This window comes from Alnus glutinosa, chromosome 9 (assembly GCF_958979055.1).
Source record: "Alnus glutinosa chromosome 9, dhAlnGlut1.1, whole genome shotgun sequence".
Classification (NCBI taxonomy): domain Eukaryota; kingdom Viridiplantae; phylum Streptophyta; class Magnoliopsida; order Fagales; family Betulaceae; genus Alnus; species Alnus glutinosa.
This window is the reverse complement of record NC_084894.1, coordinates 14,033,875-14,049,909: the sequence shown is the minus strand read 5'-3', so window position 1 is coordinate 14,049,909 and position 16,035 is coordinate 14,033,875. Positions and strand designations below refer to the sequence as shown.

The 16,035-nt window shown below is 38.7% G+C and overlaps 1 protein-coding gene across 1 annotated transcript; it reads right to left on the bottom strand.

Moving 5' to 3' along the window:
• Positions 1-9,171: 9,171 nt before the first annotated feature.
• LOC133877280 (ABC transporter F family member 1) lies at positions 9,172-15,786 on the bottom strand. The gene is made up of 6 exons (XM_062315522.1): positions 15,631-15,786; positions 15,274-15,490; positions 13,083-13,156; positions 12,777-12,987; positions 12,461-12,695; positions 9,172-10,614 (listed from the first exon to the last, which is right to left on the bottom strand). The coding sequence occupies exons 2-6, from the start codon at positions 15,481-15,483 to the stop codon at positions 9,557-9,559; spliced, it is 1,788 nt and encodes a 595-aa protein (XP_062171506.1). The 5' UTR covers positions 15,484-15,490; positions 15,631-15,786; the 3' UTR covers positions 9,172-9,556.
• Between the last annotated feature and the right edge of the window lie 249 nt (positions 15,787-16,035).

Sequence of the window (16,035 nt, the reverse complement as noted above, 5' to 3'; positions counted from 1 at the left end):
TGTTCTTAGTTATGAAATTCTAATTTTTCAACTAAGGTTGAAGATGAAGCCTCGTCATTGATTAGATTTCGTATTTTCATGTTTTGTTCTATAATTTGAATGTATGTTCATTTCAATTCAATTAAAAGATTAAAACTTTTTTAATTGATTGTTTCGATTAATATATGTGTAAACGTTGGATATTCAATGTGTTTCATCCAACGGATACATTGAATCTTTTGATTTAATGTAGATATCCATTGAGATTTGTTTGTCAAAACGGATACATTGAATGGTTTTGAATTAAATTGGATATTCATTGTGATTTTTCGTTGTGGAAAGGATGGATTCATTGAATTTTTCAATGGGTAATTTTATAAAAATTAGAACATACATAGGATTTTATTGCAATTTGCATGTGAAAATATTTTATTGACTTCTAATTTAAACCAAGTGTGTGTGTTTGTGTGCAAACAAATATCTTAAATACGGAATTTAAATAAGACAAGATATTTTTTATGAAGTGGAAACTATATGAAGAGAAAAAAAAACCCACTCCGGGGCAGCCAAACCTAGGAAATCCACTATCCAAAAACAAAGCTAGTTACAAGACACTTGTACTCACATAACCCTATGCAGTAGTCATACCTTTAACTCTGACGTGTAACCAACACGAACGCTTCCCAACCAGATCTTCCACCTGAAGGGGTTTTTGATGGATTCTTTTACCTTAGGGCTGACCCAGGCTTCACACGAACACTTGAGCACACACTGGCAATGGCTTGAGAGCTACCAGATCTTCGATTCTCTCTAAACACCCTCTCAAAGCACTATGGAATTCACCACCGAATTCTGTACAAAACACAAACCTAGAGCCCCCTATTTATAAGCTTCAAGAGACCTCAAAGACTGCTGAGATTCGGACTCTATCTGTCAAGCGTCCAGACGGAAATTTGCCACGTTCGGACGGATTTCTGTGATATCCTTTAGAAACAGTTCTCTATCCTTATCAGGTTCGTGTTCAGACGGCTTGACAGAGTGTCTGGACGGTCTTCGCTAAAATCTTTTCGGCGTTCGAATGGAAATCTGGAGTTATCTGAATTACTGGATATCGTCCGGACGGATTGCAGAGACTTCCCAAACAGTGTCAACTTTTGAAATACAACTCCTTGTTGAATGCTGATTGACTTAGTGTCCGGACGGTGTTGCTCTGTCGTCCGGACGTCTTCAACGTTTATCTGTAAGACACTGCAGGGCGTCTGGACGCCTTCAAAGGCTTGTCCGGACGGTTGCACAGGAACCGGCTGGTTTGTCTTGGTTTTTGTAATGGACTCTTCATGGATATCTTCTAGAAGCTTGTGAACAGTAGATGTCTGAATATATGATGATTCTGATTTGAAAATCGTCTGTCCGAATACATGAAGATTGAAAAACCGACTGTCCTGTTAAAACACAACCATTACATAAAGTGTTTTTGTTTTATCCAGAATGTAACCAATAAAAATACTAACAAACTCCCCCTTTGGCCATTCTGGGACAAAAACACTTGACTGGTTTGGAAATACATTTCCGGTCTTAAACACCAAAAAAATCAAAAAATACTCCCCATTTTTGTTACACAATGACAAAGGGTAAACAGACTATTAATAAACCATAAGTGTTTAATAATTTACATCAAAAAGTAAGCACAAATGTAAAATTGTTCAAAACCCAAAATAAGAACATAACATAAATAAAACTCAATCATCATCATCATTCTGCTTGGGATGATGATATTTGAGACACTCTCTGATGTCGATCTGGATCTGCTCGACATGCTCCCCTATAAGATTGACTTCCCGCTGAAGAGCTGGCATGGAAGTCATAAGCTGTGCAAAACCAGCCTCAATGTCAAAGGTGGGAGGCACAGCCTATGATGATGATGATGCAGCTACTGTGGGGAGATCGGGTGGAGGCTGAGGAACAGCGCCTTGAGCCTCATGCCGCAACTGGGCATTGGACTTCATGAGAGTCTGGATGCCAAGGGGATCTGGGATCCGTGAACAAGGCTCAGAGTCCGAAATATCTGTCACGACCTGCAGACAGATTTGAGTGATCAAACACCCAAAAGAGAGACTCGTGTTCTTCTCATCTCGAACCTCGAGCATGGTGTACAAGATTTGCTTGCATAGGCAGAAAGGAGTCCGCATTACGATTGCATAAAGAAGGTTGGCCTTCTTGAGTGTCAGCTCACTCCAACGAGCTTGAGGCCAAATGTTTGTCACCACAATTTTTGCTAAAAATTGGTGCATAGGAGCAAAGGCACCGATGTTGATCTGGGAGTGGGACTTATCCTCACGCTATGGTCTCGTCCCAAAGAAGTCATGAAGAAAATCAATGCTGGGAGCCTCGTCAGGAAACGAAGCTCCGGAGACTGGAAGAACAGGGACCCCAATCACAGAATTGATAAGCTGGGGGTCTATCAGAATAGTCTGGCCTCTGACCATAGTCTGCAAGATCAGTCCACGATCATCATCCTGAGTGACGATCATATGGCCATAAAATTCCCGCACCAGTCTGGGAAAGGCCTGGCAGGCACAATTGTAAAGGTACTCCCAGTTGTTCTCCAGGAGGATCTGAGCAATAGGAAGCAGAACGGGGTCTCTTAGGTCTGCGCGGAGAAGATTCCGCTTAGATAGGACCTGTCGTGATTGCATACGGTGCAACCGGTCAGCAACTGATTCCTCAATTCTTTGTTTGACTCGGGGAGGAGAACCGTCTGAAGACATGATTTCTGAACAAAAAAAAAAAAAATCGCAGACACAAATCCATGAAAGCATTAATTCCTGTTAGTCCAAATAAAAAAATTGGGCATTATAACGGCTGTAAAATGAACTATCCAAAAGTTTACAACATCAAGAAAACACAAGCTATGGAGAACCAAATAAACATAATCTCAACCCAACTAATAGCAAATTTTGAGGAATAATACATATTAAACTCAAAATAGTAGAAACCCAAAAACAACCTATTTTAATCATAGAAAGCTTAAAATAAATTAGTAAAAGAGTACAAGAATATACCTGGGGTGGAGATGAAATCCAAAGACGACACGTGCACGTGAGAACTATGCATAAAAAATACAAGAAAAACGCACAAGACGACAAAAAAATAAAAAATAAAATAAAATAAAAGGAGATCAAAAAGTGGGCTGCGGCGCGGGGAGAATGCGATTTAACCATACAGGGTTCACCGTCTAGACGGAACTTAAGTGACGTCCGAACGTAGTGCCACATAGAGGTCGCAAAAACATGGTCGTCCGGACAAGAAGAATGAGCGTCCGGACGAATCAACCGTATCGTTCGGACAATCAGGATCACCGTCCGGACGTCCCAGCACACCGTCCGGACGCTTCACACAAAAAATCTGAAAAAGAGCAGAAAAATATTTTCCAAATAATTTCCAGAGCACGCATGTATATAACACTGATATCTTAGTTCAATTAGCATTTTTTTTAAAATCCAAGATATAATTGAGAGTTATGTTTTAATCACTACAAGAATTTCCCTGTAGAAGAACATTTCAATAGAAAACTTAACTCAAGCAATACGTGTGCGTGTGAAGGCTTTCTCAATAAGGAATGAAGTATGCTGATATGACTAAAAACACCCGGATTTTTCAAAGAAGAGAGAAAATCAATGTTAGATCAGTCAAAAGTCAAACCTTATTATGCTAGGACCTAGTTACCCTCATCTGATACAGTCCCCCTATGCTGCAGCACTTTTCTTTTACTATGTCCTTTAGTGACCATCTATTTCCACAATGATGTGGTTACTGACTGTTCTCATCGGGGAGTGAGTGTTCTCATCCTTGTCCTGTCCTTCCTTCTAAAGCTGTAGAGTCAAAAATCTGACCAGATCTTGCATGAAAGTACTGGTGGAAGATGTTCCTTCATTGGAGATTTCCCTTGCTGTAGTTTTCTTGGGGACCCAAGTCTTTTTCACCTGATGCCTTGGAGTATGATTTCTGGGCGGAGATCTATGCTGCCTGGGTAACTTAGGTGGAGAACATTTCGGTTTGACATGACTGCTAACTCCACATTGGTGACACATGGTAGTTTTAGGAGCCTGCCACTTTTTCTTCCTTTGAAATTGCCGATGTGGGTAGTTAGGTCTGATGTGCCCTGGCTCTCTACAGTGATGGCATGTGAGAGACTTTCTCCTGATAGGAAGCTTGACCAGAGCTTGAGGGTTGAAAGGAACTTCTCCTTCCATAACTGCTTTTCCCTTATCCATTCTTGGAGGTGGAGATTCAGGAATAACTGGCCTCACGAAAATGGTCTTGGACGTAGAAGGAGTATCAAAAGTAGGAACATACCCGAGTCCGGTCTTATCAGTTGGGCACTTCTGAATGGAGAGCATGTGAGTGAGCTTCTCGTCTATGACTCTTTCCAGTTGTAACTGTGTCTCCAGTAGCATCTATTCTAAATCATTAATCTTTATGAGCATGGAGGTCTTTTCAGTTCTGAGGCTGTTCAGTTCTAGAACCTACTGCTTGTATTTTTCCCTCAGCTTTAGAAATTATTGAAGTTGATAGGCTGACTGCATATCTTCCTCTTCACTATTCTCAGAGTAGTAGGACTAAGAATCCTCCTTATCTTCGTGTGGGGCTACAAATGCTAGGAATTTTTAGGAGTTTCTTCTTCTTTCTCAGACTCATCGCTGAGAGTTGCATTAAAGGCTTTCCCTCTTTGTTTCTTCAGATTTGCACATTCAGTCCTGATGTGCCCAAAGCCTGAACATTTGAAGCATTGAGGACCCCTCGGATCTTTCTTCTCTGCTTCTTTTGTATCAGCTGTAGAAGGAGCCTTTCTTAATTTGTCAGAGAACTTCTTCTTGAATTTATTATTCTTCATAAAATGCTCGAAGTTCTTGGCTAACATAGCCACTGCATCAACATCTGAGTCTTCGTCAAATGAGACTACGGATTTCTTCTTGGATGCCTTAGATGCTTTGAGGGAAATTGTCTTTGCCTTTTTGACCGGAGGTAAGGAATATTCGTACGTTTGAAGAGATCCTACCAGCTCTTCAATCTTCATCCCCTCCAGATCTTTGCTTTCTTCTATAGTTGTCACCTTAATCCTGAAACGCTCAGGCAAATATCTTAGTATCTTTCGAATGAGTTTTACATCCGAGATTTGCTTCCAAGACTCACCATCGAGTTTTTTAGGTCGCTAATCTTAGTGTAGAACTCTCCGAATGTCTCATCTTCTAGCATCTTAATTTCTTCAAATTTAGAAATCAACATTTGAAGTTTGACAGATTTTACTAGTTTTGTGCTTTTGTACGTTGTTTCTAGAATTTACCATGCATCTTTAGCAATTTCACAATTTGAAATTCTTGCGAATTCAGATGGTGAAAGTGGTTGACATAGTGCATGGAGGGCTTTATCGTCTGTTTCTTCTGGTTTAATCCAACCAGTTTCAACAATTTTCTAGACGTCAATAGATTTTAGAAAGAAGCGCATTCGGGCTTTCCAATAGCCATAGTTTGTCCCATCAAAGGACGGAACAGAATTATAAATCTAATTTTCCATCCAAGTTAACAGTCAAGACTGATGGAGGGGGCTAAATCATATCAAATTGTCGGTAGTTTAGAGGACCATATCATGTAAGTTGTCAATTCATTGTGCTATATCACAAACAACTGTTAGTTCAAGGGGCTAAATAATATTTAACCTTTTTTTTTTTTTGCATCTTTGTTTTGGTGTCTTTTTTTAAAAAAAAATAAATAAATAAAAATTGAGTGCTATTGTGACACTAGCACAAGTTGGTTTTGTATCAATCTTCAATTTAATGAGTCAACATCGCACATTTATGGTTATTGAGTATATCTTTTGTATGAGAATTGATGATCATGAAGGATTGTGTGCTTTATGTGCATAAATAGATTGTGTCGGGTGTGACCAAAGCTTTGTTTACTTATGCACTTTATGATTTTCAAAAGCTTGAGTTTGACTACATGAGTGAGTTCTTGGTGGGCAACTATGCGAGGGAGTTGAACTAGCTTTTAGGCCATATTGATTAATTCGCTAGTTAAACATATGACACACAACACTGACACTGCTCTTGCTTTAATTGAGCACTTGGGCATAATGAGAACATATTTGTTCTTAAACAGTGAAAAGCAGCGGACAATGCACTATCTCGCAACTTGCTTATGTTCTTAAAGAAAGAGTCAGTAATTGAACTATTTCGGAAAAAGACAATCACTAAATAGACATTGATGCAATTAGTGCTAAGTCTTAGGGGAAGTGTGTATAAGAGTCTCTAGCATAAGGCTTGACTTTTGGCTTGTCAAATTTCTTCATGATGTTTCTATTCATATCCTGACCCCCTCACCAAAATCAGGTCTTAAGTTCGCTTGTGAAAGCTTTCCAACACTACACACAATACATGGTTTACCTCACCCATACTATGGATGCCTTGCGTGTGTTTTTAATGTCCAACAAGTATATAAATCTTATGCCTTTGATACTAATACACCATGTGTGTTCATTGTCTTGAGATGTGTATCATTTGTGCAAAGTGTCATGGTAATACTAAGGAGTAAAGGCGTTTTTGGTGATTTTGTAGTGATCGGTCATTTTTGGTTAATTATGTCTGGATAGGCTAATATGTCCAAACGGACCCTAGTGACAATGTTCAATTTTTGAATGACCATGTCTGAACGGATCACTTTATTGTCCAGACATGACTTGAACGGACACAGGGCAACCTGATTTAAAACACCCAAAACCCTCATTTTTTCAAACTTTGCATTTTGGGTTGTCTCTCAATAACCCACACAGTCAAGTATGAGCATATACCTCTTGTTTTTCACATCAAAGCTAGTTTCAAAAATTTAAACCTAATGGAATACATGCATACATGTAGGGCTAAAAAATGGTTGCGATTAGCGGTTATCAACTAAAATCGCTAACCGTAATTGCCTACGACGGTTGATAAAATTGAATAATCACCTAACTAAAACTGCTTTTTAAAGGATCGAGCCTTTTGGACGGTGTTGGGCCTTTTTTAAGAAACAAAACAATTAATGGTTTCAAAATTTTGATTATAAGGGCCTGCTTAATGGTTTGGATCATTAAGATTTTTGGACTTATGGGATCGCAGTTCTGACAAATAATGGATATTGATTTCTAACCTTTTTTTTTTTTCCTGGACAAATGGAGAGAACAGCAAAAAATAGTCTATTAAACAAGGTTAAGATCGCGAAGGGGGAAACAAGAAACGAAGGGAGGGAAGGAATCGGGCGTCACTGCACAATAGGATCAAAGTAGTCTATTAAACAAGGTTATGCACCGACCAACTGGCCTAACAGTGAATTTTTGGAACATACCAAAATAGAATCCTCCAAAGAATGCGACCATCTTTAATAATAGCTTCAACTCTAAAGATAATTTCATGTCCGAGGATCCAAGATAAATCAATAAAAAAAATTCAGAAAAAAAAAAAAGAAAAAAAAAAGTAAATGTATAATAAATTTCTGGTTTTTGAGTTGGGTCATTTCGTTCATTTTCCATCCAAGTTTGTTAACTCTGTTTGGCTGAGTCATCGTTTGGCCACGTCAACATCGACAACTAAGCCTAAAAATGACGCTGTTTCAATATTTCCTTATTTTTTTAATAATTTTATTTAAAAATAAATAATCAAAAAAAAAAAAAAAAAAAAAGAAGAAGAAGAAGAACAGGGGTGGCTGAGGTAGCCACTCCCATGGCCCTCGGGAGTGGTTCGGCCACCTCCAAGGGCCAAAACCCATCATTTTTTATTTTTTTTTTGCCATGGATAGTTAGAAAATTGATGAAATGACCCAATTCAAAAACGCGAAAAAGTTAAGTAGTAAATGTTTAAAATTAAAAAGTGAAAGACCATTTTTAAATTGCGCGTCAACTCAAGAATTTATTATACATCTACCCGGAAAAAAAAAAAAAAAAAAAAAAAAAAAAAAAAAAAAAAAACCGTGACTTGTTTGTAAGAGAGATACATACCCCTTCAGATGAGAAAAAAATCGGGTGCTCCAAAACTCTTGCACCGGGGCATTGACTTTGTTATGAACGCTTGAGAGAGAGAGAGATGAGAAGAAATGAGAGCTAAGAAGTTATGAACTAATTTAAACCCGGGAATAAAACGACGTCGCTTTGTATATAAGAATATTATATATATATATATACAAAGGCAATTATTTCCAGCCATTGAATCATGCAGATCAGGAAATACAATTTATAACTTTTATTGTTTAATTTAAAGGCCTTTGATAAGCTACTTCAGGCCCGGTCCTCATCTCGCCACGGCCACGGCCACGTGCTAAACCGGCATATATAATGAAGACCTATGATATTGGTTACAAACAATCTGAGTCTCAATGTATCCATCATGAATGACCCTTTCTTATAATATAACGGGACAATTATATTGCTATTTTTGAGACTTGACCCATGTATTACCATTTTTTTAAGGCCGTTATTAATTTGGCGATAATTCAAAAAAGGATCAAAACAAGAAAATCTTAAAAAAGAAGAAAGACAGACACAGGAGGGTTGAGAGGATTCTTGGACCACCCCTCCAACTAAAGGGGCGTTCAGCTACTTCCAAGGACCTTTCAGCCTTAAAATGAGTTGGTTTAGCCACCCTTCAATTTCTTCATTTCTCTTCTTTTTTTTTTTCTTTTTTTTTTTTTTATGGTTGACAGGTAATTTGAACATTTCAGAATACAAAATCAACAAGTATAAATGACATACCTAACTCTCCGTCCATTACAAGGAAATGGGTCAAGTGTCGCAAATAATAATTTGAGGGGACAAGTGTCCCTTAATACTATTTTGTTGAATGCCATGCAATTGGTCAACTTCGTGGTGCACGAAAGCTAGCTTTTTGATGTAATAAAACCTCCCTTCTCAAGAGAAAGCAAGGGGGAAAAAAATAAAAGCATATTTCGTTCTCCATAAACTATATATGACTTACAAAGCAACACTAGCTGCCAGCAAATCGGTCAGGACCAAATGAAAAGAAACCAGTTGGGCAGCAGCTAGTTCCACTTTAGTCCCCTTCTTTCGAAATCAAATTTCACGAGACATTTTACCCTTTTTTTATTAAAAAAAAAAAATCACCAGGCCTTTCAGTGTAAGATTAATAAGAATTTAAGGGTAAAATTAAGGTTATCAAATAGGCTCTCCAGTACAACATATCATTTTCACGGAATAAAACGCAGGTACAAGATGGGTTCACAATAATTCGCAATAGGACTACCACAAATAGATATTGTAAAATATCAACCTTGGTCAACAACCAAATAAATTAGGAGCGTAAAGATAATGATGAGTATTAAAGGAGCAGCAGAGGGCATAGAACCTGTTAAGCTTGAATCAATAACCAGAATAACCAAGCCTTCATGACCTATTCTGCTCTTTGGCCTTCTTCACAATCTGGGAGAAGAAATCCAGATACTCGGAAGCTGTAATCCCTGGCTTCAATTGTAATACTAAGTAAACCAGGGTCTCTAATAATAATATAGAGAACCTTGGATCCATCCTGCTACAGGCTTCAATCAGATATACCAGCCTTACTCTTTAGATGCTGCTTGAAGTCCATGATATCACCCTCCCACCGGGTAACTGCTTGATTCTCACACACCCATATCTCGTGGGCTACCTGGTTTATGAGCCTGAAATCATGGCTAACAAGAACCAAACCCCCATCCCATTCATTCAATGCTTCAGCTAGTGAGTCAATTGTCTCGATATCCAAGTGGTTAGTTGGTTCATCCAGTAGCAGCAACTGGGGCTGCCTGTATGCCAACCATGCAAAGATCACCCGGCTCCTTTGCCCATCTGATAGGTTCTTCATTGGCATCACCTGGGCTTTCCCAGACAGTCCAAATTTTCCAATTGCTGCCCTCATCTTCTCTTCCTCATTTCCCGGGTACTCTCTCATCATAAACAGAAGGGCAGGCAATTCCAAGTCAAGTTTCTCAGTCAAATGCTGATGGAACTGTGCGATTCTAAGGTGATTATGCCGCCGGACCATTCCATCATTAGGAACCAGGTCACCAGTCATTAGCTTCAGCAGTGTACTCTTCCCAGCTCCATTGGGTCCGACCAGAGCTATCCTCGAGTCCAAGTCTACCCCAAAATCAATGTTCTTGTAAATGAGATTTTCAGGTGTATACCCAAATGTTACTTCCACAAATTGAAGTACTGGCGGCGGAAGCTTTCCCACATCAGCAAAGCGGAAGACCAGTACCCTGTCCCTCGCCACTTTCTCAGTAAGTCCACCTCGCTCCATTTTTGCCAATGTTTTCTCTTTGCTCTGCGCCTGGCGAGCTAGTTTAGCCGAACCATGCCCAAATCGAGCAATATATTCCTTCATTGAAGAAATCTGCTCCTGCTCCCACTTGTATTGTTTCATTTGGTTCTCTTCCAGTTCAGAACGTGTCTGAACATACTGATCATAGTTACCAGTGTACAGCTTCAATTTCTTGCTTTGCATGTGGATAATGCTAGTGCAGACACCATTCAGGAAGTCTTGGGAGTGTGACACCACAACCAGGATACGATCAAACCTCTTCAAAGTCTCCTCCAACCAGACACAAGCTTCTAGATCTGTCCTCCAGAGAAAAGAAAAAAAGGAATCAATTATCACCATCTAATCTCTCCATTTGTTTTCTTAAAAAAAAAAATTGAAAAATATGAGAGAGAGAGAGAATAAAACAAAGACAGGAACATTTTAAACAAGTAAGAGAGTGGGAACACAGCATTCTGCTACCAAAGTTGGGAAGATCTATTTAAGTTGTCTGTGTTGTCCAAAAGACCTCAGGTGAAAACCTTCTTCACCAATTATTCCCTTTTACTTATCAAAAAAAAAGAAAACCTTCTTCACCAATGATTTCCGTTAGAATAGGAGGGGGTATATGGGATAGGAGAACAACTCCACCCATTATATGCCAAGGGGGATAATGGGTATTTAATAGACCAAAAGAGGTGGGGCAGGGTGGGAGGAGGCTGCTAACCAGTAACAGATGTACAAACAACAAATATTGCCACCGGATCTAAAACTTCAACCATCTAATACCTAGCTGGAACTTGAAAATAAAAATGCAAAAGAAAAATACACTCACCTAGAGTATAAACAAGTTCCTTAAACAAACATCCATCAATTTGTGGCATTTCCAAAAGATCAGCAAACATTACCTAGGCAAAGAGAGGTACACAAGATGCCCAGCACAGAACACTTAAAAATGCATTCTAGCTTGCTTGGACACTGTCCAAATACTCAAGCTCATACAATTTTGTTACAATCCTAAATATCTCACATGGCTCAAGTACAAGCTTAATCATGTATATATAATCTCTTAGGCACTCTTCCCTAACAAGGCGGTTTTCAAAAAAAAAAAAACAAGGCGGTTTTCAAAAGTGAGTTCTACCCAAGGTTTATATCATTTGGCATCCACGATGAGTATGGGCTCTGACGCAACTCGTTGAGTATGGGGTCGAAGGGGTTGCGGCTTTCTGGTTGAGCCTATAGGGAGCAGCAACCTATAGGCTAGGTTACAATATCTTGGTACTATGTATGAACATAGTGTTAAGCCATTGAATACTGATAGGTGAGTGGAGACGCCAAAGAGAGAAAAGGGCTACTATCTGTAACGACCCACCCCCAATGACACAATATTGTCCGCTTTTGGCTCCCCAAACCATACTTCCTAGGAGGTCACCCATCCTGAATTTGCTCTCACAGAAGCACGCTTAACTGCGGAGTTCTGATAGGTTCATAACCATCACGGCTTTAAAACGCGTTGTGTCATAAAGGGTGCATTTATACATATAAGCACATCCTCATTCCCAGGCGATGTGGGACGTCACACTATCAGTCAATGTCGATAGAGTGGGCCGCCGTGAACGTCAATTGCGAAGTGTAGTGGTATGTTACGATCCTAAGTGTCTCACATGGTTTAAGTACAATCTTAACCATGTGTATATAAGCTCTTGGGTACTCTTCCCTTGCAAGCCGGTTTTTCAAAGATAAGTTCTACCTAAGATTTGTATCATTTGATACCAAATGTCAGCTATAAACTTATCATTTTCCATGGCCACTACCATTTCTAACTGGTGAAAATATCATTACTTAAGATACACACAATTATGGCCTGTTACATTATAACCTCATAAAAAAGCGATATAAATAGGTCCACCTGGCCTGTTACAATATAATCTCATAAAAAAACGATATAAACAGGTCCACCTTCCTCAGGGGCCACCAATTTTCGATTTCGTTCAAACTAGTGTTCTGACAAAAGACTCTAAAGAGCTAAAAACTTGCAACAAGGAAAAAAATTCCACCTACAAACATATGCCTAGAAGTTGAGAATAATAAAAGCAAACATCATAAAGTGACAAGAAAAAAAACATATTTGACCACATAAGCAATATGTTAACCAATATGACTTACCAAGATGATTGGTAGGTTCATCAAGCAACAGGATGGTTGGGTTCATAAAGAGGGCACGTGCTAAAGCAATTCTCATTCTCCAGCCACCTGAAAAATCACGAGTTTTCTTTGCCTGCATCTGCTTACTGAATCCAAGACCAAACAAAATTTCAGCAGCACGTTTCTCTGCAGTTGCTGCATCTAAAGCTTCCAGACGCTCATAAATGCGTTCAAGTGCTTCTCCACCCCCGTCCTCCTAGAGCCAAAAAGTACATGTAAGTCACAATAAATGATCAAAAAGTAACAAGCACCAAAACCATAAGTAACTTCAACACACCTGTGCAGCCAAAACTTCAACTTCTTTCTCCAATCTCAACCTCTCCTCATCACAGCTTATGACAGCTTCAAGTGAAGACATATCAGAAGCTTCAATCTCCCTTGTGAGATGAAAGATATCCATGTGGTCAGGTATCGGAAGCTCTCGGTGCCCTATTGCAGTGAGGAGTGTAGATTTCCCACACCCATTTAATCCAAGCAATCCATAACGTCTGAAAAGATAAAATTTTATGAAGTAGTACAATGAATTAAACAAATGGCTCCTTACACGAATAGAACATAGAGTAAGTAGGTATGACTCACAAACCTGCCATAGTTAAGCTCCAGTTCAGAATCAACTATAAGGTCGTGTCCATGAAATGTAACAGATAAAGACTCTATCTGCAATGAACATAAAAGTCAGTTCATCATCAATATTTTTCATTCCAGTGAGACACTCAACTACAACATGTATGCAGAAAATTTCTCAATTGCACAATATTACCTCCTCCAAGGAGTTCCAATAACGATGACTAATGAATTATATTCAGAAGGGGATTTTCAAGCAACTGACCCTTGGCAACATAAAGGACCTGGTGACAGACCCAGCTGCTCAACTGGGCGTTTGTCTAGGTGCACCAAGCTAGCAACAATAAGGTAAAAGTGAGACTCACTAAGATGAAGACATCCACTATACTATTATGTTGTGTGTAGTCATCTTTGGACCCAATAACTTATACCGCTGCCTCGCTAATTGTTTTATAATTATTGTTGTTATTTGCCAAACACCAAAGAGATCAATATTGCAAGATAATAGAGGTACCATATAATTCCACAGTATGATATAAAATAACCATTAAGCTGGAATTGTATGGTAAATTGCCAAAAAAACTGTAACAAAATTTATCATTTTCAATAGACAATATCCCAATCAGATAATCTATTAAAGTGCAATATATTCCTGTTTGCAATGCCTAGTCAAAGAGGACAAGGCTCAAGTGTACAAGATTTAGATTGATTAATCAAAAGGACTAGAGCATTTTTTTAACTTAATTTCAGGTCTCCTAATAAATATTAGAGTTCACTGTTTGCCTCATGAAAATCAATGAAATGTACTCAATTTTCATTACTTCATCCAATTAGTGAGGGCAACAAGTTCCCTTTCTTAAAAAAAATAAAATAAATAAAAAATTGGCAGGTTCATTGAGGACAACATGCCACATTAATGATACTGAGATTAACTACAGCCTTTTACTTTATTAATGTCAGCTTTAAATACTTTGAATGATATCAAATACACAGCTATTTACAGCTATTTTATTAATCCAGGCCTTGTATCATTCGGAAACATTGTTTGAACTTATCAATGAAACTAGGTGACCATTGTAATACACTTCTACCCATTCCATAGTTTGGAGTGTTGTGTGGTATTCCCAAAGTGTTCCATTTCTTTAATAGGTACGCCAAAATTCTTTTGCATCTTGAGTTGATGTAAGTATTATAAAACTCTTCACCACTACTAAAATGCATCACCAACATAGAGAAATCATCTTCTTCTAATACCGTCACAAAACCCAATGAAAAAAATTCCTTTCAAACGCAATAAAAACCTTGAACCCAAGAAGCAACACAAATATGCAGAAGTTAGAGGTGAGTGAGAGAAGACCCACCCTCTTCACAACTTGCAAACTAAGAGTTTCTTTGAGGGTAAAGGGAGGGGAAAAACATTAATGTAACTTTTTGAACCACAAATATTCCTTGGTTTTAGATCCATAAGAAAAAGGCATCAATGTTGTTTCAGACTCAGCTGAGTTTAGCTTCTTCCGAGACAGTGACCATGGGCAGAAGACTTAGTTTCACATGTTGCCAAAAGATAAAAAGTTGAAACAAATTCAACTACATCAGTTTCTTTGCTCCTATATTTTCTCACAAAAAAAAAAAAAAATTAAACACACAATGTTGGAATAGTTTCACTAACTCTCTTTTGAGCTGCACATATAGTCATATACCAAATATGCAAAAGCATAAATCCCTAAATGCAACCAGACTCAGCTTCATACATTACAAAGAACACACCATCAAACACCTCGTTGAAGTTGATAAGAAACTTAAAGAAAGAATACAAGCAGTGTGTAACAGGAAACTAAACTAAATGAAACTTGTAGCTATTAGATAGAAGACAACAAAGAAAATAAGGACCGTTTGTTTCAACACAAATTTTAAGCAGGGAAATATCTTTTCTCTAGCTTTACGTACTCTTACCTGATTTTTCCACAAAAAAAAAAAATTAAAAAAAAAAAACACGTGATAGAACATAAAACTTTTAAGGCATGTAAAACAACCTTTCCGAAGAGCGACTATGTCAAAATACAAGCTTAAGAACGTATCAAAACAAGCGCCAGCATCACCTAACTCTTATAAACCCACCTTTTTTCATTCATCCAAATCACTAAACAGAAACAATTTAATGGAATCATTGATAAACATAATTTTAGCTTATCGATCAGTAGGTGACTTACGCGGATATCTCGCGAGAGCGGGTGCGAGCAGAGCACGCCGGTACAGGTCCGATCGGATATCTGAAGCGCCTCAATTCCGTTCTCCAACTTCTGCGCATCCGATGCGGCCGCGGATTTCGAAGAGGCAGCCGCCACGGTCTTCCCTCCTCTCTTGGCCGCCGCCGCCGCCTTCTTCTGTGCCGCCTTCTTCTTGCTCGCGTCCGACACCATCCTTAACCTACAAACCCACAGTACCCCACCCAAAAATAATACAAACCCTAAAATTTATGCAAGAATAACTTCACAAGAAAATACAACAAAACCCTTTTTTTAAAAAGAAAAAAAAATTAAAAAATAAAAAGGATAGACTTAACGAACCTTTGTGGGAGATCGGAGGAGAGACTGAGAGAGGTTGTGGAGTTAGATCTAGGGTTTTTACGGGGGTTCGGTTTTCCGATGCTCAAATCGGTGTAGAGAGCAAAAGCCGGTGGCGGGGGAGGCGAGTTGAGATGAAGTCTGTATAAATGATATATATATATATATATATATATAAAAAAAAAAGTGTGAGAGCAGGGGTTCCACGTGTCTAGGAGCTTTCACTAGGTTGCGTGTGAGATTGAGAATGCTGGGTTTGATTTTTCTGTGTTTTTCTTCCTAATCGGATGATACGACGTTGGGCTCGAAGCAAAAGACTTCGTGGCCTCAGCGTTGGCGCACACAGCAAACCCAAAGCAGCAATTCTGGACTGTCCTCGGCCCATATCAGTGAGCTTACTTCAATTTA